The sequence below is a fragment of the Musca domestica genome, unplaced genomic scaffold (genome assembly GCF_030504385.1).
Source record: "Musca domestica strain aabys unplaced genomic scaffold, Musca_domestica.polishedcontigs.V.1.1 9, whole genome shotgun sequence".
Classification (NCBI taxonomy): Eukaryota; Metazoa; Arthropoda; class Insecta; order Diptera; family Muscidae; genus Musca; species Musca domestica.
In genome coordinates this window covers 8,113,530-8,139,650 of record NW_026712435.1, presented here as the reverse complement: position 1 = coordinate 8,139,650, position 26,121 = coordinate 8,113,530, and the positions used below count along the sequence as shown (strand labels likewise).

At 36.2% G+C, this 26,121-nt stretch overlaps 2 protein-coding genes across 9 annotated transcripts in view; both read right to left on the bottom strand.

Moving 5' to 3' along the window:
• Positions 1-12,963, bottom strand: part of LOC101897511 (peptidoglycan-recognition protein LC) — a 40,451-nt gene extending 27,488 nt beyond the window's left edge. For 2 of the 6 annotated variants that reach the window (XM_059131856.1, XM_059131858.1), the window contains exon 1: positions 6,016-6,418. The gene's annotated coding sequence lies outside the window, so the exon portion shown is untranslated. The other 4 variants (XM_059131855.1, XM_059131853.1, XM_059131857.1 and 1 more) reach the window with 4 other exon arrangements.
• A 6,487-nt stretch (positions 12,964-19,450) lies between these two features.
• The window catches only part of LOC101898142 (peptidoglycan-recognition protein LA), a 34,367-nt gene continuing 27,696 nt past the window's right edge, over positions 19,451-26,121 (bottom strand). For 2 of the 3 annotated variants that reach the window (XM_005183188.4, XM_005183190.4), the window contains exons 2-5: positions 20,572-20,766; positions 20,276-20,511; positions 19,863-20,069; positions 19,451-19,794 (exon numbers count right to left, since the gene is read on the bottom strand). In XM_005183188.4, the coding sequence (XP_005183245.1) occupies positions 19,654-19,794; positions 19,863-20,069; positions 20,276-20,511; positions 20,572-20,766 (779 nt within the window). In that variant the 3' untranslated portion in view covers positions 19,451-19,653. Of the gene's footprint in view, positions 19,795-19,862; positions 20,070-20,275; positions 20,522-20,571; positions 20,767-26,121 lie in introns of those variants that run through there. The other variant, XM_005183191.4, reaches the window with a different exon arrangement.

The window sequence follows — 26,121 nt, the reverse complement described above, 5'->3', positions numbered from 1 at the left end:
AAAGGTGGAGTGTGTGAGAAGGCGCAATAGCAAAATTGTATTTTTTTTTTTTTTTCAATAACCAGATGTTTTTGTCTGCGAATAAAATTGAAAACGCGTGTACTTGACTACGTATCAACATATATATATACATATCTTAGCATCAAAAATATTATATGGACAGAGTAGACAAACTGTTACTGGGTTCCAATAATATTCGATTCAATCTTTCACTTGTATGCCGTTATATGGGACTTTGCAATGTCGAGCCTCAATAAAAACTAAAGTTGCGAGAGTACAAATAGTTCACTGCAGTGCCAAGGTGCATAGGCAAGGTGATACAGCAAGACAAGCAAAAAAATGTAAAATTTTCCCATGGAAATGTCAGATTGCGCCATGTAACACTTGGTTAAACGTGGATGTCATACTGTGACGTCACCCTAAGTCTAAGAGTGACATGTTCTCGCCGTTCCACATTTACATAGAAAACGTGTATGCAATAGTTGTTAATTTATTTCTCAAACATAAAATGGTCAAACAGATATTATCATTTGTTATAACTTGACGAAAGAGAATCAAAGATATAATGAATATTTTGGACCTGATAAAGATTCTCACCTTCCATACTATAGCAACATGTCCTATATGCCTTTACTACACATATGCGCAAAGTTTAAAATTTTCCATATTCAAACATTCAAATTTCTACATTATTTGTTTTTATTTTCAACATAAAAATGCTAAAAGGGTGTCTATAAAAGCTGAATTGGTTGAACTTTGAACTGTTGCATGTTCAATGTCTTTCTGTAGCACAGATATAAATACATGTGTTCAACTTTTTTGATGAAAAGCGTCGACGGTCGAATTATTGGTAATCGGTCCCATAACCTATACTGCACCAAAATCCAACTGCAGATGAACTCTAATCGAACAGTGTGTGGCAATTGGATCGATAGTCAACAGTTCGAAATTTACTTTAAAAATCAAATTTATAATTAACAATTCAAGGGGTTCCCTAACCAAACATTTGTTTCTTCTTTCAAATATATGGGTATCTTCCGGCAAGCCCAGAGAGTAACAAGACTTAGGATTAAAATGTCATTCATCTTGCAATTGTGACTTAAGAGGAATGAAGCTACATACAAAACAAACAAGCCCAGAATGTAACAATCGCGAATATTTTGCTATTCTGTCTGCGTTTGGCTATAGCCTTATATAATGGTATCTCCCCATTTAAGTGTTTTGTAAGTTAGATTTTACAACAGAGTTTTCTGTAATTTAATATATGCAAGATTAAACCACCCTGCATTTGGCGATTGTCCACATTAAAATCCTAAAAGATATTCCTAAAAATATACTTATAGTTTTTAACAAGTAAAAAAGATGTAAGTTCGGCCGATACCTCCACCATTTGGAACGAGTTTGGCAAAATACTTAAAAATGTAAAAATGTGCCGAATGTAGCCATTATATTAGGATCCATACGATGACGTGGACCTGTATAGGCAACATTTGTCATAAGCCATTACAATATTCAAATGCGAAACTTGAAGCAACAATTTCGTGAATTATATAGCTAAAATCACCAAAACACCGAATATAAGGAGGGGTCTTTGCCAAAACGTAGACCTGCACAGACCATTTTCTCTCATAGGATGTAGTATCCATTACGAACTTCAAACACCAAATATGGGGGCTACACGAAGACTTGGACCTGTACAGACAATTTTCTGTCCTAGATTGTAGTATCAATTGCGAACTTCAAATAACAAGTTTGAAACCAATGTCGCTAAAATAATCAAAGTACAAAATATCGGGAGGTACCGTTATATGGGGACTATACGAATATATAGACCTACATGGCCCATTTTCAATACCAAAAGTCCTGCAAACATAATATACCTTTGAGTAAAATGTTATCAATCTACTTCATTTCGTTCGAAAGCTAGAGTGATTTCCACAGACGGAAAGACGGACTGATTACTGATCAGGAATATATATACTTTGTTGGGTCTAAAATGTATATTTCGAGGTGTTACAAATGGAATGGCAAACTTAATATATCCTCCATACTATGGTGGAGGGTCTAAAAATATTTATACAAAGTATTAACTTTTGTCCTCGAGAGTACTCGGAAATATATTTTTTAAAATTTTCGCTCTTTGACCATCTAGTCCTCAAATAATCTCTAAGTTATACACTCTCAGTTCATAATATTTGAATTTAAACAGTCACGCCATACAATGGGCCTACTCGTCGGAAACTTCATAAATAATGTATATAGTATTTATCTAAATTACTTTAAGTAAAGCTCTGAAATTTGGCATGATTGGCTATAACACCCTATAAACAAGACTTCTTGGGTTTTGGTATTTTGAAGGCTCCAGCAGTAATTTTGATTAGACCCAATTTCTCCTCTCAGAAGGAAACCTTTCTATATAGGAATATTGTTGTCTGTAATATTGCAAATTGGGTTCTCACTGGATGGGTAGAACACATTCTGGTTTCACAATGCATACCAATAAAACAAACTTCCACAATTATTCGCATTTTGAAGGTCAGATCGTCAACTGAAATGTTGTTATTTGTATTAGAAACAGATAGAAGAAAGTTTCTCAAATAGTATCACCGACTTAGTCAAGAGTCTTCCCGGAGTGCTTAATTCTTATACCCAATACCACAATGTGGTACATGGGATTATGTCCCTTTGCATTTTTTTGTAATTCCTTTTGATTATCATCATAGAATCATATTCTGAATTGACCTTTGCGTGTCCGTCCATCTATTTTTGTAAGCAAAGTACGCCCAAGGACGAACCTTGTTGTTATTAGTGATAATCATATCAGATTTCGATATATCTCACACATATATACCTTACCAAATTTTGAAGATATCGGTTTATATTGGAATGAATGTTGGCACAAACAACTAAAATTATCCTAGTATGTCAAGTATGTCAAATTTGGTAAAAATCGGTTGAGATATAGCTTTAGCTCCCATATATATATTCCATCCCATTTGATACTTAAGTCACCTCAAAGTCGTAATTTGTGCTCCATAATGACGATTTTCGATTCAAGATAACTGATGCAGCTCAGAAATTCATCTGTCAAATTTTGGATATATGCTTCAGATTTGGATACAGTTCCATATATATGTTTATGAGATTCTACATTTTTTGTGCACTTAACTTCATTGTGCCCCAAATATGTAATATATATAACAAAATACGATGGATTTTGGCACATTGGTGAAAAATCGGCAGAGATATGGCAATATCTCCGATATATATGCTTCAGCCGTTTTTAATTTAAATATTTTCCAAGTTATAACATGCAGCAGTGATATTATGCACAAGAGGTCATTTACATACAGGTCCGTCAAATGCATTAAAAATAAAATGTAGCTTCCACATGTTGGTTCCAAAATAAACGTTTATTTGTTACAGGTGGCTGTACTAAATATGCATAGTGGTGTAGGGCATCATAAAATCGACCTGGTTCTCATTTATTCAATTTTTATGAGGAAAAGTCATATTTTGTCATTGTGCATAGCCCTCGGTCAGGAATGGAATTGCACCTGCATAGGTACTTTTTCTAGCCATTTTAAACATGTGAATAGAGTCTTACACTGTGTGTAACTTTTCTAGTTATGATGAAGCTTAAAGCATTTGTATTATTTAACAAGTAAGCAAAGGCCGACCATGTGATACCCAACAACACTACCATATGTTAAAAGCCTCCTTATGACCAAATCCATTTTGGAAGATTTCACTTTTGAAATGATGTCATAGAGCACTGCCCAGTTATTTGCCTTAGCTTTTTGACCAGGGACATTTGCCCAATATTCAGCACCCGGTCGTGCTGTTAGTTGTTGTGGTCCATTTTGTAGCTAAATATAATCCAATGGTCATCCAAAATGCTGGACTTCTTCCCTGTTCTTAACTCTCTTCTCATGCAAAATTCCGTGTCGATTGGTCTCAATTTTGTGATCAAGAAAATTTTTCTGTTATTGGTTCATTTGAACCCCCAAATCTTTTGCGATCATCTTCAAAAGCAAGAGTCCTCTCTGTATCTCCAAATTTTAGCTCATCTATATGATTTGCTTGTCTACGATATTTGGCTATATCCGTCAACGAAATCAGTATGACATAGCCAGAAGTTCGCCTTTTGTGTATTTTGGATTCCGCCTGTGAGTTTTTTCAGCGTTTCGGTAGAATGAAAATTTACTTATTTTATTTTCGTATCCTCTACTTTGTATTTGTGTCCTTTATAACGGCTGCAAAATCAAGAACATTTTTAGGTTTTTGTCCATTATTATATATTGCGGACGTCTTTAAGAACAATAGGCCTAGTACTTTTGAGCCTAACCCTACTCTTATGAGGATCGGACGATAATTGTAATATGTATTTAAGAACCCCAATCTGTATTTTAAGGTGAAAAAATATTACAAAGTGTTAAGTTAAGTTAAGTTGAAAAAATCGCATGCGATAAAAATATGAAAAAAATATCACAAAATACTACAAAGTCTTTATTAACATCGTTATTGACATCTTTTTATGCGATTTTTTTTAGATTTTATTCTTTTTGCCAAGAAGGCATTCTTAATTGACAAAATTTTCAAAATCGGTCTAGCCATTCTTGAGAAATAAGCATTTTAGCCAATATCCCTTCCCTTTTGTATACAGTTCGCTATATATATCCAATATATTTACTCTCGGCATTTACGTAACAGTCAGAATTTACCTTCTGGTCTATTTGTGATTTCGCCGGGATGAAAAATATTCGCGGTTTGATGGAAATGTTGACTTTTATTTAACACAAATGTTATGGTCTATTTTACCCACCAAATATTACCCGATGATCATCCAAATTGGAAGGCTTCGAGGTAGAAAGATCCATATGTACTTTCCCATGTGGGAAACCAATATTCCGAGGTGTTACATAATTTTTGGCCCAACCAAACTTATAATACCCCCAACACATAGTGTTGTAAGGTATAATTAACTATATTCTGACACCATAGCGTCACTGATGGTCCAAAAATGAATGACACGTGTCCTAGCGTTTCCTCTCATCATTCGCACTATCCCGTTTATGATCCCACCAAAGATTAGAGAGCTTGGTACCAAAAGGGATCATTTTGTCAGGCTCATATCCTGCGAAATAGCCAAGTATTGGTTCGTTAACAACACACATTAAAATTTTTCCGAAAATTTTCGAAATCAAAATTTTTAGAATATAGGAACTTTCTCGTGGCTGGCAAAATAGCTAAAAGTCTTTCAAAAATCAAATTTTGTTTTCTTCGGTTTTGGTACGTTAACCCCAAATCTTCCGAAATTTTAGACGAAAAGACACTACGAAAAAGTACATCTCTGTGGAATCTACATTTCTAGGAACAGTTCTTAAAGATCCATATAGCTAAAAGTTTCACATCACATATTATCGTTAACTACGCAAGATAACTCCAATCGCCACTAGGGGTTTTCTCCAGCTCCATAAAAAGGTGTTTCGAAAATTAGAATTTTCAATATAGAGTACACACGAACGAAGAACTCCTCCGTCGAAGAGTAGTACTTGTTTTTATTGTAAAACCATGCTCGTGTTAAATTTGGGGCCCCCAATAACAATGTCCAAACAAACAAACAAAATAGCGCACTCGCTTTAATGGCCAAATCGATATCTGCGTATGTATTGAGGATGTACACATACAAACCTCGCCGTGATTAATCCACCTTGATGAACGCTTATTTGCTTATTTCATTAGATATTCCTCTCTGCATGTACATACGTATGTATGGGTGCGTGTGCGGATAAACAATATTTTTTGCGAAGAATATTTGCATAAATGATTTTTTTTCTTTTTTCATTAAATATTATTCTACTATTATTTATTCACATAAATTTAAAAATACTTTATTATTTTCGTTTTCTTCAACTGCTCCTCTTTCGTTTTCTTTTGGACTGTTGTTTATTTACACCAACACAGAAACACAAATACTGATGAAGCTCAAAGCTTTCGTATTATAAAACTCACTTTAACAAAGCAAAGCTTTGCTTTTGCACTTGACTCTGGTGGTTGTTGTTGTTGCTGTTGATACGCTTCGTCGTCGTGCCTGTGGCTATGCAAACGATGTCGCACACGATTTCAATTTCTGCACTCAATAATGTTTAAATTATTTATTTTGTAATTAGCACTTTCAATAAATTAATTATTCATGTTTTCATTCCATTTCATTTGAATTCCTCTTTCACGTCATCTCAACAGATGAGTTTGTGGGTTGTTTGATTTTCTTTTTTTTTGTTATTTTGTTGTTGGTTGATTTGTATTTGTTTTGGGTATTGAGGTACGCTGAAACGAGGTATTGTACAGGTTTCCGTAACCCGTCTACGAACGACACGTTCAAGAGTTTCCGACCAACTAAACTCTCAACGGTAATTGTGTGTTTCAAAAGAGATACTCTCCGGGGAAACGGCCGTTTTCCGAAATGAACCGCTACACAAAGAGATCTCCGCACACACACGATCTGTGCTTTGTTTCCGTGAGTGCGATCGACACAGCAATGTATGTGTGTTTTCCAAAGAGTTGCATTGCTCTCCGGTCTAGAAACGATTGTGAGCGTGAAATGATCTTAACAATGTTTTGATGAGAAGATATGTATTTGAAAGTTACTGATACCGACCAATTCATAGTTCCCTAGTTTTCAAATGAAAATAATTTGAATGAACTATGTATCTTTGTATGAATAAAGATGTATCTTCATTTAAGAGACCTTCAGAAGCAAGTGCAAGTCGTCCGATGTTTTTTTTTTTCTTAAACTGGAATATACGTTTATCGTTTAAACGACTTATGCCACACAATTTGAGAAAGCCAATCGATCTTAATACCATCTTTGTCTTCGTCTTCTATATATAATCTGTATCTGTGTATCTTAAGTATAAGGGTCTATAAATATATACATATACCCTCGCTAATAAGTACTCCTATTATTTAGAAATTTATTGTAGTAACGTAGGATCATTGTTTAATAAATGCATTTCTATTTTTAATCCAAGTAACCAGTAAAGAAAGAGCAAATGCGATAAAGTGGTTTAAATTATAAATTGGATTGAACTAACATATGGGAGCCATATCCTAATCGATTTCCATTTGTTTTGTTATTGTGAAAGACCCAATCAATTGATTGTATAACTCTGGAGTATTATCCCATTGGCTTAATATAACTCGCTATGAATTAACTTACAGAACTCAATGACTTCTTGGTTAAAAACGTGCTGGTAGCTTGCAATATTTGTTATGGAGATTTTGGGAAAGGCAAGAGGTGAGTATAAAATTCGTGATTTGAGAACACTCGATACCTAGAGAAATTGCTTTTCACAAAAATAGTCATATCAAAAATCTGAAAAAGCCAAGTGGTTATTTCTTTTGTAGTGATGAAATCGATCAGAAAACATTGAATACTTTCAGTTTCGTTATGAAAAGCATTACCCTCTGTAATAGAGAGCTATATGACCTCTTCACCAAATATCAATGCTATATATAACGTCGAGTGATTTTGTCCTAACTTAGCCGGCTTTAGCATGATTGACGTTACATTTACATCAAAGCAGAGGGACATGCATTTGAAAGCTTTATCCAAATCTTATGTATGTATAAATGTATAGAACATCTTGTACTGTACCGATTTAAGGTTTTTCGGCTGCTTTAGCATAAATTTTAGCCCAAATTTGCTGTAACTTGGCAGCATATATTCTCATTATGTAAGAAACATCATTGCATAGAACCGTCAATGTCTACAGACCCATATAACTGTACTTCTAGATATTCGGTATTTTGGTGATTTGTCTCACACTTTTCACCGGAAACGTTTCAATTTTGTAGTTTGAAATTTCTAATAGGCTGTAGCGAAAAATTTCTTCTAATTGGCGGAGGGTATTCAAAGTTTGGCAAGGCCGATTTTCCTATTTTTTTACTTGTTTATTCACATTTAATTGGAATATTTTTAAGCGATTTTTCCTGTTTCTGTATTTCCTACTAAGAGACTATTCAGTATTGGCTTATAAGCGTAGTAACTAACATTACTTTCATAGAATTTTTTATGCAGCCCACACTTAACGATACCATCTAAATTTAGTTATTTTAGTACTTTAATTTGGTTTAGGCCTTTAAAAGTTTCAGACAAAAAAAAAACACATTATGGACACACGCTTTAGTATAGACCCACAAAACAGCAAAATATATAACATATACCTATTGTCACATACCGTTATTGTGTACAGGACAAACTGTTATATTCGATAATATTTTTTTATTTGTAATCCATATTACTTAGACAAATTAAATAAATAGATAAATAAATTCTTAGATTTGCTTGAAAATGTTAAACATCTTCCGACTTTAGGACCACTGTTCCCCTTTATTTGGTAGTTGGGTCATATTTATGAATAATATTTTTGATGACTTATTAAAAACTTTTTTTTTAATATTTCGTTAGTAATGGTAGCTAAAATTCACGTTTTCCAACCCATACCATGGTAGAAGAATCCAGGTAGCCGCATCGACACAGCTGCTGGGACAATGAACTGTCAAACCGATTTTGATACTGAAAATCGTGAATGAAAAATTATTGAAATTTGTAAAGATTGTTGAAAAATACATATCCGATTTTGTGTCGTATAAGAAAACATATAAAAATCGACTTATTTTTGACAAAGCACTTAAAAAATGTTGACATATGAATATTCACAAGCGTTGATGCATCTAACTATATTCTTCTAGTATAATTCTAGTATAATTACATATATAGTATAATTATAAATATTTTATAATAATTATCCTGTGGAGAGTTTTATTTTGACAATTATTTACTATTGTAAAAAGATCCAAAGGAAATTAGTTAATTTTAATTACAAGTATATCAATTTGTTGCCTCCCTTCATTTCCTCCACTTTGAAAAAAGGTTATTTTTTTACTTTTTAAGAATGTTGTCTCACTCGTGCTAAAGGACCCGCACTGATAATATTGTACGTTTATCCCAAAAAAAGTATTCTCCTATAATTTAATAATATAAAAAAGCAATATTTCCAATAAACGCTGATACATCAGCTGATTCGCTTAAATCATATTTTGCGCATTTCTGGCAACTCTCCAACAAGATTGTGACAAAGACATCGATTACAAATTACCTCTCGCGTTGTAAAACTTCAAGTTTGCTGCCAGCCAGTTTGGCAATCAATATTGGCATTCATTCGCATCGCCTATTCAAATACTTACCGAAAACATTTTGAACCATTATAGTTTTCTTGGAATTGTTGTTTTCTTTCCAACGCTTTGTTTCTTTGTATTTAATAATCGTCATTCATTAAAAGCGTCTACACATACACACGTACACTTTTACACAAACATAAATCTGTGAAATTCCATTTCCAAGAGTCTCTGGGACAAACAATAGACACCGACTCGGGTGTAAGCAAAACAAGTGCGAAATGTATTGAGTTGGGCGAAGCCAACCTTAAAATACCCTCATCAATCGTGGTAACATGAAATGAATTTTTTACTACATTAAATATCGAACTTAGCCAACTAGGCTTTCTACTCATTGATAGTGAAACATACGAACATTTAAAATCCCGCAATTCGATGTTCAAATATTACATCACAGATACGAATGAAACAAAGGGGTTCGGGATGTTACAAACGGCATTGCTAACGTAGTATATCTTCCATACCCCATTCCAAGGTGGCGGCGCCGATTACGGTATATTAAAATGTAATAAACAATTTAATTACTTTTTTAGAGATGTTTAAAACTGTATACCATTTCCTGGCTAGTTTATTAATACAGATATGATTTTGTGAATGAAAATTCACAATTCAGGAATGAAATAAAACATCGAAGCATAAGCGAAAGCGAAATGACCGTATAAGCTCTTAATGTCCCTAATAGCAGGGATTAGGACCGCGAAGGCAGTACAATATAGTTAATTAACAAATTATTAACAAACTTTCGGTCCCTTGAATTTAGTTTATTCCTTATATACGACTAACTGGCCGGGTACGCATTCCCGGCCCGTATTTTTGATCATTGATACATATTTTTGTAAAGCATTTAAATTCACAGATCTGGCTCATACAAGTGGCACAATTTTTATTATAAATAATGACTCGACGAAATGAGGCCCCATACCGCAAAATATGGATATTTTTATTGTCCAGTCCACATTTTTCACTTGAGTGAAACACAAGTTTCTAGTTAGAATTGTACCGTCATCTCACCCTGTAGATGAAAAAACTGCAAACAATATCAGACCGCTGTCATTTCTAAGCCACTCGTCCGACAGCTGTTAAAATTATTCCAGTGACAGCTCATTATATTGTTTACAAGCATACAAAAGCATATTGGTGAACATTTTCCAGAAAAAAAGTTATTCGCGATGGAATTCAAGCGTGACAGTGTGATTTCTTTATATTTGGCTGGAAAACCACAAGTGGCAATCGTTAGAGCACTCCAGCATTTAAATGGAAATAAATCTTTTGTGTCTCGCTCGTTACCGTGATCCTGGTAGCGTAACCCGACGTCAATGAAGTGGACTGAAGAAGAAGAACAGCAACATCAGCAGAAATGGTTTGAAAAGTAAAGAAGCGACTTGATCGCAACCCGCATCGCAGTGGCAGAAAAATGGCTCGCAATGTTCCATTCGGCAAATATTGAAAAATGAGCTTGGGGTAAATCATTCAAATTCCAAAAAGTGCAAGAACTTACACTGCGACAGAAAGAAAATACACTCAAAAGAACTAAAGAGTTGCTTCGCTCGGCCGAAAGTGGTGAACTGCCGAATTTGGTTTTCTCTGATTAGAAAATATTCGTTGTCCAGCAGTTTATAAACAAACAAAATGATCGTGTTTGCTTCCAAAGAGGTCAGCTGAAAATGTGCACCTTCGGTTGGCCACCAGAACTCAAGCGCCGGCCATGGTGATGGTGTGGGCCACCATAACAGCCGATTGTCGCTCTCAGCTCCTATTAATCGACCGTGGCATCAGAATAAATGCAGAATATTATCGCGAAAATATTCTGGAGGGTGTTGGGCACGCAAACATTTTGGCCGCAGCACTCAGCACGCGTCACCCAAGAATGATTACAGAATGAGGTTCCTCGCTTCATTTCCAGCGCACAATGGCCACCAAAATCTCCAGATACCAATCCGTTAGACGATTGTGTCTGGAGTATTTTGGGAAGCAAGATTAGCACTAAAAATATCAAAGTGTCGTTCACCTTCGCCGGGAATGGGCTAAAATACCACATTCGGGCAGCGAGTGACGGTTTCATTGGCCGTTTGAAGGCCATAATTCGTGCCAAAGGTAACCAAATCGAACAAATCTAAACTTATTCTAAAATTTGATGATATTTCCGACATTTTTTGCTTTCATTCAATAAAATTTAAAATTATGGCGATTGACTTTGTTGCAGTTTATCTCAACCTGTATACAAGTCTTCCACATTTGCAAGTTGCAATCTCAAGCCAAACAAACCAATATCCTAACATAATTGAAATGTTCTCATGGTAAACTGATTAAACAATGTATTTGTGATTTCGCCGGGATTGAAAATATTCACGGTTTAATGGACATTTTCGTATTTTTTGATATAAAAGTTGTGGTCTATGTTACCCGCTAAATATTGTCCGATGGTCAAACAAAATGTTAGACTTCTGACCAACACTAAACTCTAGCCCCATGTTAAATTCCGCGTCGATTGGTCTATAATTGCGACCTGAAGAGATGCTGCAAAATCAGGACATTTTTCTGTTTTTGGTCCATTTCAACAACGTAAAAATTTTACAATAATCTCCAAAAACAAAACCCCACCACCATTCTTAATTTTCTAACGATCGGGTCATAATAGCGACTTGTAGCTTGATTACAATTTAACATGGACATGGACGGACGAACATACATAGGTATATCAACTCAGCTCGGCGAGATAGGAAGATCCATATACAGTTTCCTATGGCATGGACCAATATTTCGAGGTGTTACATAATTTTTGGCCCAAACAAACTTATAATACCCCAACACAGAGTGTTGTAGGGTATAACAGGAACTGGTTTTTTCTTCTAACATAAGTCACTGGCTGGGGCCTTGGCATTTTTTTACCATGGGTAGATTCAGATTTTAGAGAGCCTTCCAATCATTCTCCGCGATTCTCTCTTTAATCAAAATATTGTGCGAAAAGTGTCCAAAAATGAAAATAACTTTTTGCATTGGTTATTAGTAAATTTGAAGTTACAATACTCCAGTTTCTGAAATGTGTTTTTCGAATTTAATCCAACTGCCCTACCTTGTAATGTTTGTATTATGGGTACGTAGGCCAACACAGTCAAGTTTTTGCTGAAATATGCTTTTGTCATTGATCGCATTTGAAATGTCAACCAACTTCATTTCTTTTAATTTTTGTCTTCTAAACCCTTAATTTGTACTTTGTATGCTTCCATTTCAATCTTTCCCTTGTGTTTTTTTACTTTTGCTGATGGGAACTAATTTTGCTGGGGGTACATTTTAATGACAACGTACATACATTTGAATGTAGGTTTACAGGTTGATATGGTTTATACTAGCGATGTAAAGAACTGCCTCGGGGAAAATTAAGTTTCCACATGTTTGTGTAGAAGATTTACATTTTAAGACTCTGCCATGGTTTTCAAATGCGATCGTTTGTTACCTTTAAAATGCGTTTGACACTCATAAAACTGGCTGCCAACTAATGGTTTTCTTTTGTCTGCTTCGATCTGTTTGGTTACAGCTTCCACAATAGTATCGAGTCTGTCGGTGCCCACATCCAAGCCACTCAATAATAATCATGTAAATTAAATTTCGAATTTCAAACTCAATGTGTTAATTTTGAACCGGTCTTCAGTAGGGTTCTACTCGCGTCACATCTCTTCACTCATTGCCTGCTCTACCGCCACCCTCCATTAGCAAACAAACAGAAATCCGAAATTAATCTCTCCTTTTAATAGCCACAACTGCTGCGACGATCAACAACATTCATTTTACAACGCCATAGAAAACTAAAACAGCAGCAACAACAACAACTACAGCAGCAACAGCAGAACACACAAATAAACGTAAAACCGTAAACTCGTTTCAAAACAAATGTTTGGAAAACCCAAGCTTTTGGAATGCACTTGCCGCGATCTCTCGTTCAGTCTGCGGCTTGAATTCTTTTATCGGTTGTACGTAGCAGTTCAATGGGCTGGCAGTACTCACACAAACATACATGAGAACTGTGCATACTCACACCAATGCAAGCTCTCACATTACAAACTCTTAAATGATAAGAGAATCTATTTTAAACCGACGAGCAGTTAATGCCTAAACAACGAAGAGATCTGAAGCGGCATTCATGAAATAAAAACATTTGATTTACAAAAAAAAAAAAAAAAACATTCAGTTTAATTTACATGAAGCCCATGTGACTGTGACGAAAACAACAACACACCGATCCATACCGTCGTCGCCCTAATCCCCTTGATATACGAAATATAAGTAGAGTTTTCTTCAGGTTCTATCGGTATCTTTGGATCTTGAAGTAAAACCAAATAAATTGAATGCCTCTCACTATGAGAGTGTATATTTTAACCCGATCGTGTACTAGTTGTGCTCATTTGGCATCGCTATGCCATTGTTTTATTCATTACAAGGCAATAATAATGCTCCTTATCTATATTATAAAGTAAACGTATTCATAACGACCCACACAGCAATTTATGTGGCCATATTTCCCCCAGCCATATGGCTATAGATGATATATATGATTTGATACCGTCAAAACGTTTTGAACCCCATTTGCAGTCGTTCTAGGGGTGTCCGTCCGTATGTCTGTCTCTCTGGCTGGTGTGCATGATAACTCTTGAAGGCAGTATCCGATTTGGTCCAACCATGGTGCATCGTAATATTATTATCAAAACCAGATAGAGTTTGGCGATGGGCAATATCGGTCCCCACCTATATGTACCTCACCACAGGACAAATTTTCACTTTAATTTATCTCTTAAACAAGAAATTTATACTTGCTATCCATAACACTCATAAAATGCGAAATAACCATCCTATTCTTTTCAAATCTCGCACATCCCAATACTTATAACAACACAATATCTAGTGTGGATAAATCGGTGCACTCCTTTTGGTCCTTCCCCACAAAAATTTAAACAATTATGATCCTTATACATGCAAAAAAGGTTTCTTTATTTCTAATGTAAATATGGAATATGTCAGTCCACCCTTTTTTGTACCTCCCCCACAAAGAATCAAAACTCTGATTAAGAATTATTCGCATAAATTTTGGAAGTAAGTGTTCGATTTTCTTTAAACATGGAACATCCCAAAAATTTTTTTAGTATTAAATGAAGTGTGAAAATGTAATACATCGGTCCACTGTTTCTGGTACTTCCCGAACAAAAGGTGCTTATATTCCAAAAAAAAAAAAACACACACACACACACATCTCATATGATGTTGCATCTCAAAAACTATTTAAATAAACAAACTAGTCTGAGGGTATACATCAATCGACAAACCTGACTGATGCTATTTAACTTGTTTAAGTGTTAAATAGTCGTATATCCACCATTAAAGTACATGGTCCTGTAAGCTGTTATTCATATTTTATCATTTGATATGACAAGCTGTGCCTCATCGAAACATCGCTTTTAGATCTTAGGTCTCTTTGGGCACAATCCGTTTCAGGACATTTGGAGTCGATCTAGAGATGTCTGCCTGTCTGACTCTGGAACTTATATCAAGTTCAGAGATGAGCAATATCGGTCTACTCCTTCTGGTACCTCCCTCACAAGGAGTAAAAACATTTTTAAAGAAATCTCATAAAAAGAGAAAGGATCGTCCAATTTCGTTTACATTTTGCAAATCCCAATATTTGTATCACTAGGTACTAGGTACGGGTCAACATTTTGATAAAGATTTTGAATAATCACAATGCTTGTACAACACTATATATTGTATGATATGGAGTCAAAATTTTGAACCACAATAACCCTCATAAAATGCAAAATGAACATCCAATTCTTTTCAAACTTGTCACATGACAATATTTACACCAACACAAAATCTGGTGTTAAGATGGGGTATATCGGACCACTCTATCTAGTACCATTCTCACATATGGTTGGCATTTTGCACAATTTGAAATGTCATAAAAAGTGAAAATATTCCCAGTGCTATTCAAAGATTGCACATTTCACTATTTGTACTAACATTAGATTTAGCGAAGAGTTGGTATATGAAGGTCTATTCTTTATGGTACGTCCCAAACAAAAATATATGTTCAAATGTTGAGGGCATTTATCTGTCGGTAAATCGACTGATACTTGTTCACTTGTTTATGGACTTGCGTATGCGCTTCACATGACATTTTGTATTGGCCTAAACTTGTAAAAGCAGCCGTTACACCTTGTTATATCTTGAACTAAATAAATAGTTCAGACGACAATATTTATTGCCAAGACATTTGGCGAAGGTATTTATACCCGACATCACAGGGTAATATATCTTTTTGCAATTGTTTGTAACAAGCAAAATTGAACTAGATAGTGCCATAGTGACTTTTGATTATCTCCAGAGAGTCACATTCGAAGTCGATTTATACATGTCCGCTCATCTCTCCATATATATTTGTTAGCAAAATGTACAATGCAAATTGGCCACAATCTGTTCAAGATTAGATATAGCTCCCATATATATCATCATCTGATTTGATGTTTATTGTACAATAAAAGTACTAAATTTGAAGGGTGAAGGGGTAGAGCTGGAATCATGAAATATGATATGGTTGTCACTGTTGGTGTCTATTGTTGAGAAAAGGAGCTGGCTTTGGATATGCGTAGTATAATTGAACTAAATTTGGTAATGGAAGAAATTATAGAGCTGAAATTTTTAATATTGGTAAATGATCTTGGTAAATGAGGTTGAGATATGGAGATTGTTTTGAAGATTTTAAATTGTACGAAAACAACTAAATGCTGCTACATTTGGTATTTTGGCGAAGAATAGAGCTGAAAACGTGAAATTTTATATGGCGATAACTGTTGGCGACTTAGGTTGAGGTGGAACTGTTTTGCAAATGATTACTAAAATTATACGAAAAGTACTAAATTTGGTATTAATTTCCACGAATTCACAATTTGCCTTCGTCGTTTTTTACTACAAGATTTCAGCACATGTACCTAATTTTTGTACGGCACGAGGGATATTAGAAATGGTCCTAATTTTTATACGCTCCATACTATGGAGGGTATATTAACTTTGTCATTCCGTTTGTAACTCCTCGAAATACTCATGTCAGACCCTACAAAGTATATATTCTTGATCAGCGAAAAATTCTAAGTCGATTTAGCGATGTCCGTCTGTCTGTCTGTCTGTCTGTCCATCCGTCTGTCTGTTGTAATTACGCTATCTTTCGAACGAATTGAGATAGAAGGCTAAAATTTTGCACACATGTTTATTTTTCTAGTAGGCAGTTAAGTTCGCAAATGTCCCATGTAGGTCTACGTTTTCATATAGCCCCCATATAGCGGTACCTCCCGATATTCGGTATTTTGATGATTTTAGCGACATTATTCAACGGACTTGTTTCAAATTTAGTATTTGAAGTTCGAAACGGATACTACAGCCTATGACAGAAAATTGTCTGTGCAGGTCTACGTCTCCATATAGCTCCCATATAACGGTATCTCCCAATATTCGGTATTTTTATGATTTTAGCGACATTATTCACCGGAATTGTTTCAAATTTGGTATTTGAAGTTCGTAATGGATACTACAGTCTATGACAGAAAATTGTCTGTGCAGGTTCACGTCTCCATATAGCCCCCATATAACGGTATCTCCCAATATTCGTTATTTTGATGATTTTAGGTACAATACTCACCGAAATTGTTTGAGATGTCGTATTTGAAGTTCGTAATGGATGCTACAGCCTGTGACAGAAAATTGTCTATGCTGGTACAGGTCTTCGCACGGCTCCGATATAACGGTACCTCCCTATATGCGATATTTTGATGATTTGAATATGGTAATGGCTTATGACAAACAATGCATATGTAGGTCCACGTCTCAACACTCCAATTAAAGTACTATCTTCGGTATTTTTAAAATTTTAACAGAATTTTTTAAGGACTTTATTTTTTGGAAATTTCCAAATTCGTTCCAAATGGTGGAGGGTATTCAAAGTTCGGCCCGGCCGAACTTACTGCTTTTTAACTTGTTTCCCAGTAAAATAGGTTGATTCGATAAATGTTGATTTCATTCATTGATATTAAAAATGGCATTGTTAGGTTAGGTTGAAAAGATGGGCAAAAACGATCGCCACATGCCCTTGTGGACATACACTTATGCCAGTATAGGCCTGTTGCACACTCAAGACTAAGAGGTTCTTGAAAGAAGACGGGCATTATAATTGAAATTCAGTTGCCTTTAAAAGATTCCTTAACGGCTTTATTTCATTTACCATGACCTGATTTAGGTCTGGTATGGTGTCGTTCCCTATGAATTGAGATCTGATATTTGCAAACGCTGGGCATTGGCAGAGAAAATGCTCCAAAGTTACATCATCTCGCCCGCATGCGCTGCATATGCTGTTATCTGCACAAGCTATCCTGTAGGCCCAAGTGCCTCGTAAGGATCCCTGTTAGCCCACTAATCTCTTTCTTGACTAAAAATATAAGGTTTTATGGGGTCGCCCATAGGATTTTTGTGGTTTTCCCTATGCCTTCATTGTTCTATAGGGATATATGGTTGCTGCTGCTAACCCCCTGCCTGTTTTGACGAGAGAGTTCGTTATCTTGTTACCTCTAATTGACGCATAACCTGGTACCCACATAATGCGTACTGGGCCGTGTTGGGAATAGTTGTTGAATAATTTATACATTCCAATACATATTTTGAATTTACTGTTTTGGATGTTATGGCTTTTATAGCGATTTTACTGTACGTTAGGGCGTTAACGGTGACCTGCCTCGTGTTGACATTAAGCCAATTCAGACATTCTGCAATCGCCTGGACCTCCGCTTGAAGGATCATACTATGATCTGGCAAGTGGAAAGAGTTTACGGTATATGGGTCAATAATTAAAAGTTCCGGTCCCGCTCTCCCCCTATCACTGAGCCGTTTGAATAACAACAGTGTGATAGGAATCCGAAGAATGGCATAGTACAGGGTGAGATAAAAAAACTGCAACAAAGTCAAATGTTTACATTTCTTTAAATTTTATTGAATGAAAGCAAAAAATGTCGGAAAATAGCATCAAATCTTAGAATAAATTTAGATTTGTTCAAATTGGTCAACTTTGGCACGAATTATGGCCTTCAAACGGCCAATGAAACCGTCACACGCTGCCGAAATGTTGTTCTGCGGTATTTTCGCCCATTCCCGGCTTGCGCTTGCTTCAGGCTTGCGACACTTTGGTATTTTTTAGTGCCAACCTTACTTTCCAAAATACTCCCGACTCAATAGTCCCGTCACCATGGCCGGCGCTTGAGTTCTGGTGGCCAACCGAAGGCGTAAATTTTCAGCTGACCTCTTTGGCAAGTAAACACGATCATTGTGTTTGTTTACAAACTGTTAGACAACGAATGTTTTCTCATCGGAGAAAACCAAATTCGGCAGTTCACCACTTTCGGCCAAGCGAAGCAACTCTCTAGCTCTTTTCTCCGAGCTCATTTTTCAATGTTTGCCGAGCCATTTTTCTGCTGATGTTGCCGGTTTCTTCTCTCCACTTCCTTGAAGTCGGGCTACGCTACTAGTATCACGATAACGAGCGATGGTACGAGATACAAAAGATTTATTTCCATTTAAATGCTTGAGTGCTCTAACGATAGCCACTAGTGGTTTTCCAGCCAAATATAAAGAAATCACACTATCACGCTTGAATTCCATCACGAAAAACTTTTTTTCTGGAAAATTCTCACCAAAATGGTTTTGTACGCTTGTAAATAATATAATGAGGTGTCACTGGAATAATTTTTAGAGCTGTCGGACGAGTGGCTTAGAAATGACAGCAGCCTGAAGTTGTTTGCAGGTTTTTCACCTCACCCTGTATATGGGAGCTATATATAAATCTGAACCGATATTCTCCAATTTCCATGGAGTTTGTCCTTGAGCCAAACTCATGATTTGTGGAAAATTTTATATCAATCCGACAAAACGATCTGTGCATAGACAGATGGACGAACACACATAAATTGACTCAGAATGTGATTCTATGAAGATCATCAAAAGTAACTAGGGGTATATTTCTTTTCCTTCTGTGTGTTACAAGTAAATACACAAGGGCATCATACCCTGTACCACTGTATGGCGTAGGGTATACAAAGAAAAGTTAAAGTTATTGTGAGGATTTAATTTATCATAATACTTACTTTTATGCGAAATTAAATTGATTAAAGATACTAGCAAATGTTTCTTATCAAATATTCTTTGAAAAAAGTTCGGTTTATTAAAAAAATAAACAAATAAAAAATATTTTTGTAGACTTATTGTATTCACAACACTTAAAACTAAAACAATATTTTTGTATAAAAGAGAGAGAGAGAGACACAGAGAATAAAATGTATAAAATGTTAGAGAGGAATCGTAAGGAAGAGAGCAAATGGCGTGTGTTCACATTTTGGCATCCCACGGATACGGTAAACCCAGCTCGCTGCCACACGGAGGATTGTCATTCAAGCCACAGGGATAAAAGTGCGGCCAATTCTTTATGATACGATAAACATTGGCTCCGGGGCTCTTCGTTTGCTTAGTCTGAAATGAAGTATGGCATTTGAATCAACACCGCGGTTTTCTCGCCTTTCATTCATTGGCTTGCCTACCTGGTTTTGAGCCACTAACTTGTAATTCAAATCGATGAATTTATTGGTCAGGCCGTAGGCCAACAAATACTGTGTAGCCTCCACCTGTTTCTCGTTCGGCTCGTAGCGTCCGTAGTCGCCCATGAAAGTGATCGCCAATGAACTGTTGGCATATGTATTTGCCCAGTTCCAGCCGCGACCGACGTAGACGTAACCATCGGAGCCAACCTAAAATGGCAAACAGGCCGTCGTCATCAACGATAAGTACGCACGTGAATTGTTTCGCCGTATTCGGCGCAGCATTCAGATGTTTATTCACGTATGTATATATGTCCGCATATGTATGTACACGGATTTATAACTATTTCTATGATTTTTTATTTGTGCAAATTCGCTTGACATGCATCATGAATAATAAAACCTCGCATACTTACGTAAAAATTAGACTGTATATCCGGAAGACCTTTTTCGGCTATGGCCGAGTCTTGAATGGTGCGCATTTTAATGGAACATTTATAAATGGTGTAGCAAGATGTTGACTGAACTCCAATGTGGGTGATTACCACGTACGGTATGGGATGTGGCAAGGGCACCTTCAGCTTATTGGCCAATTCCGAGGCACCCCACTGCAAGCGGTCGACCACAATGTGGCCGTTTCCTAGATTCGGAACTAAATCACTCTAAATAAAGTTAATAACAAAAGATTTCAGATCGGCGGACGTTCTCTTACATGTGTCATGCTCGTAGTTGTTGCTAAAAAATATTGGGCCCCGCAGCGGTTCGGGGGGTTTTCGTGTCAGTTCCACGTAAATTATGATAGCAGCTACAATCAGGACCAGCGAAATGAGAGCCACCAATAATTTCGATGTTGTTGTAATCTTCTGTGACACTGAAGTACTCGAAGTGTTTCTTGTTTGATTTATTCCTGCGACAAAAGAATATGGACTTAGCTTTTATACAAAACAAACAGTAAAGAAAGGTCAAAGTCGGGCGGGCCGACTTTATGATACCCTACACCACTATGCTAATAAAGTGGAGCTAGGCTGAATTCGGTCGGAAATGCATGCCATTTGAGCTGATATTAGCCATTTGGTGCACATTTAACCCGAAATCGGATGAAGATATATATGGGAGCTATAGCTATATCTAAAACGATTTTTACTAAAATTGGTGTACATACTTGCTTCTAGGCTGTATTCGGCCGGATGTGCCAAAATTCATGCCATTTCGGCTGATAATGGCCATTTGGTGCACAATTAACACGAAATCGGATGAAGATATATATGGGAGGTATATCCAATATCTGAACAGATTTTTAATAAAATTAAAATCAACTATTTTTGGGCTTTATCTGATATCTGGTACCAAATATCATTCTTGTGGAATGCATATTACGAATGTGAGGGAGTAAAACACTAAATCGGATGAAACATATATATGGGAGCTATAGCTGTATCTGAACCGATCTTCTTTAAATTTGATGTGATTGTTTCCAGACAGACAGGATGTACCAAAATCCAGGTCATTTGGGCTGATATTGGCCATTTAGTGCACAATTAACCCGAAATCGGTTGAATATATAGCTATATCTAACTGTGAACCGATTTTCACTAACTTTAATAGGGTTCGTCCTTTGGCCAAACAAATGTTGTTTGGAAAATTTCATCTCAGTCGGATAATAAATGTGACCTGCATTTTGTTCAATACATGGACAGACGGACGGACGGACAGACGGACTGACATGCATAAATTAACTCAGAAAGTGATTCTATGGAGATCCTCAAAAGTAACTATGAGTCTATCTCGCTTCCTTCTCCATGTTACAAACAAATGCACAAAGACATAATACCCTTACCACTATGTGGTGTAGGGTATAAAAACAGTCTCTATAAACTGATGAGGAGTTCTATGTTGGAAACTAAATATATGTAAATATGTGAGTAAGTAAACTGTCAAGAAGATTAACTCTGGAGTCGTTAACTAACTCCCAATCCGGGTAACATGGCTTCTTCGTCAATTTGTTTCCCTTTTTAAACCTTCCAACTTTTCCACAAGCCAATATGAAGGTTAACCATATTTGGGAATAGTTCTCCTTTAACTAGAGCTTTGGATTGTCGCGCAATGACTTTGTTCGGTTTATTATGATTGGTACTGATTATGGGAGCCTCTTTAATTCAGAATTTTGAATGATCCAACCCAATTTCTTACCGAATGCGATGAAGACATTTCGGTTTCTTTGTAGGCATGTTCTCGTGTAAATCGTCAATATAAATGCAGCCCTCATATAAAGTTTCCTCCTGAAATTAAGTTTCCATAGGATTCTGATGCAAAAAGGCTAAGGCCGGAATCGTGTTTTTCATTGTCTAGCCTCAAATATATTCGACAGATAAAACTATATACATATTATACAATACTCCTGAAATATTCTTCATTTTTATTTCTATAAATATAACTTGTGTAGAAAAGTTAATTTCTTAAAATACATCGGAATTATAAATTCTAATAACATCTGATATCAACTCTACTTCGTCCATAATGGGATTAAAAACTATAAACTAACTCAATAAACCATGGTCGAATTAAAAAGTAATTTATCGGTATAGAAATAGGTACACATCTCTGATTGGTGTGTATACAATGGATTTATGAATATACAGTTTGCCAATGAGATGTTGTCAAATGTATAATTTGGAAAAAAGAGAATTTAAAACTATTAGCCGGTTTTGCGATTTTAAATCTTTGTTGACGTGCTTTATGATTATTCAAACTGGGTAAACAGTGTGAATAATCATATGAGGGCGTTTCCGAATGCGGGGGACAATATTGTCCACTTCTTATTTGACCTAAGTCTGATATAAATATTAAAACCTGCAAGATTTCGACTACAAGATGAGATGAAATAAACCGCAACCAACTTCAGACTGCTGTCATTTCTAAATTCATTTCTGTTAAAATTATTCCAGTGACAGCTCATTATATTGTTTACAAGCCTACAAGAGCATTTTGGTGAGAATTTTCCACCAAAAAAGTTATTCGTGATGGAATTCAAGCGTGATAGTGTGATTTCCTTATATTTGACTGGAAAACCACAAGTGGCTATCGTTAGAGCACTCCAGCATTTAAATGTAAATAAATCTTTTGTGTCTCGTACCATCGCTCGTTACCGTGATACTGGTAGCGTAGCCCGACGTCAAAGAAGTAAGCGGAAGAAAGCAGCAGCATCAGCAGAAATAGTTCGAAAAGTAAAGAAGCAACTTAACCGAAACCCGGATCGCATTGCCCGAAAAATGGCTCGTGAGCTGAACATATTGCAATATTCCGTTCGGCAAGTATTGAAAAATGAGCTCGGGATAAAGTGCAAGAACTTACACCGCAACAGAAAGAAAATAGACTCAAAAGAGCTAAAGAGTTGCTACGCATAGCCGAAAGTGGTTAACTGCCGAATTTGATTTCCTCCGATGAGAAAACAATCATTGTCCAGCAGTTTGTGAACAAAAAAATGTGAACAACAAAAGAAGTCAGCTGAAAATGTGCACCTTCGGTTGGGCACCAGAACTCAAGCGCCGGCCATGGTGATGGTGTGGGCTGCAATAACAACCGATGCTCGCTCTCCGCTCGTATTAATCGACCGTGGCATCAAAATAAATGCAGGATATCATCGCCAAAATTTTCTGGAGGGTGTATTAAAGCCTTGGGCATGCAAACATTTTGGCTGCAGACCTTGGACATTGTAACAGGACTCAGCACCTGCCACCCAAGAATGTTTGCAAAATTAGGTTCTTCGCTTCATTTCCAGCGCACATGGCCATCAAGATCTCCGGATACCAATCCGTTGGACTATTGAGTCGGGAATATTTTGGAAAGCAAGGTTGGTACTAAAAAATACCAAAGTGTCGCAAGCCTGAAGCAAGCGCAAGCCGGGAATGGGCGAAAATACCGCAGAGCAACATTCGGGCAGCTTGTGACGGTTTCATTGGCTGTTTGAAAGTCATAATTCGTGCCAAAATTGACCAATTCGAACAAATCTAAACTTATTCTTAAATTTGATGCCATTTCCGACATTGTTTGCTTTAATTCAAAAAAAAAATTTAAAAAAAAAATGTAATAATTATCGCGTTTGAATTTGTTGCAGTTTTTTTTATCTCACCCTGTACTTCCTTCACTATGTATGAGATATGTAATATTCTTTAAAAATGTTGAAATGCGCATTAGTTACCAGATATAGTGGCCTGTAGTATTAAATAAATTTTATGTTAATCAAAATTTTAACCTTTTGCAGGGTAGGTACGAGAAGGAGTGTGCCGATTAATTTCATATTCACACCAGATCTCTGGTTGAGAAAAATATTAACATATAACAAGTTTGAAAATAATCGCTGACTTGTTGTGAGAAATATGGGTATTGTAAATTGTGACCCTTGTGCGGGAGGTACCAATAGAAGTGAGCCGATGTATTTCACCCATCTTCACACCAGATATTGTGTTAGTAGCAATATTGGGATGTGTGAAGTTTAGAAAGAATCAGATGCTTATCTCGCATTTCATGAACATTATGATTTTTCAAAATTTCTTTATACCAGATCTTCAGAGTTGAATACAATCAGACTCTCATTTCACATTGTAAAGCATTATAATTATTCAAAATGTTGAACTTTTGTATGGGGGGGGGGAGTACTTGATGGAGTGGGCCGATATTGTCTATTGACTGAAAAAACAATGAGGATTTGAAAAGTTTCCGCGAAATTGGAAATAGGAGGAAAAAATTATTCGTAAACATTTTGACCTTTTGTGCCGTAGGTAGCAGAAGGAGTGTAATGATATTGCTCGAATCTGAATTTGATCTAAGTTTGATTATAATATTACGATGTACCAAGTTTGGACAAAATCGGATTCTCCCTTCGAGAGTTGAGTTGATGGTGCCCACCAGCCAATCAAACGAGAGGACGCCCCTAAATCGACACAAAATATCCTGGAACGCATTTGGTCCAAATATACCTAGGGTCTGAAATCGTTATTTCGATGAAGCACATTTTGGACGTATCAAATGATAGCCATATTGCTGAGAGTATAAAAATGAAAAACATACAAATAATTGAACGATATTACCTTCTTAATTCTAGGATCCAAGATACCTTCAAATCTGTGGAGGTAAATCTAAAATCAAGAGTTTTTGATGAAAGAATAAATAGAATTGAGTTTCCAAAGTCGTAATAATTTAAATTGACCGTTAATGAAACTCGCAGTAGCTATTATTATCAATATTACCAAAATTTTTATACCCTCCACCATTCTATGGAGGTTATATTAACTTTGTCGTTCCGTTTGTAACTCCTCGAAATGTTCATAATAGACCCTACAAAGTGTATATATTCTAGATCAGCGTAAAAATCTAAAACGCTCTAGCGATGTCCTTCTGTCTGTCTATCCGACTGTCTGCCTGTCTGTCCGTCTGTTGTAATTACACTAACTTTCGAACGAATTGAGATAGAAGGCTACAATTTTGCATACATGCATAGTTTATCAGTAGGCAGGTTAAGTTCGTAAATGGGCCATGTCGGTCCACGTTTTCGTATAGGCCCCATATAACGGTGCCCCCCTGTTCCGTATTTTCATGATTTTCATAGCCACACTATTTACCGGAATTATTTAAAATTTCGTATTTGATGTTCGTAATAGGTACTACAACTTATGGCAAAAAATATTGTATGCAGGTTCAGATCTTCGTATAGCCACCATAGAACGGTACCTCCCGATATTCGGTATTTTGATGACTCTAGCGACATTATTCACCGGAATTGTTCCAAATTTGGTATTTGAAGTTCGTACTGGATGCTACAGCCTATGACAGGAGACTGTCTGTGCTGGCCTACGTCTTCGTATCGCTCATATATAACGGTGCCCCCGATATTCGGCATTTTCATGATTTTAACGACTTTATTTACCGGAACTATTTAAAATTTCGTATATGAAGTTCGTAATTGGTACTACAACTTATGACAAAAAAATCGTATGCTGGTCCACATCTTCCTATAGCCACCATATGACGGTACCTCCCGATACTCGGTATTTCATGATTTGTCCGACATTATTCACCGTAATTTGTACAAATTTCGTATTTGAAGTTCGTAATGAGCACTACACCCTATGTATGAAGGCCCACGTCTTCGTATAATCCCCATATAACGGTTTTCATTTAAGTTGTAGTTTTCCGATTTTTTTTTAAATTTTTCAATTTCCTTCGAAATGGTGGAGGGTATTAAAAGTTCGCCCAGGCCGAACTT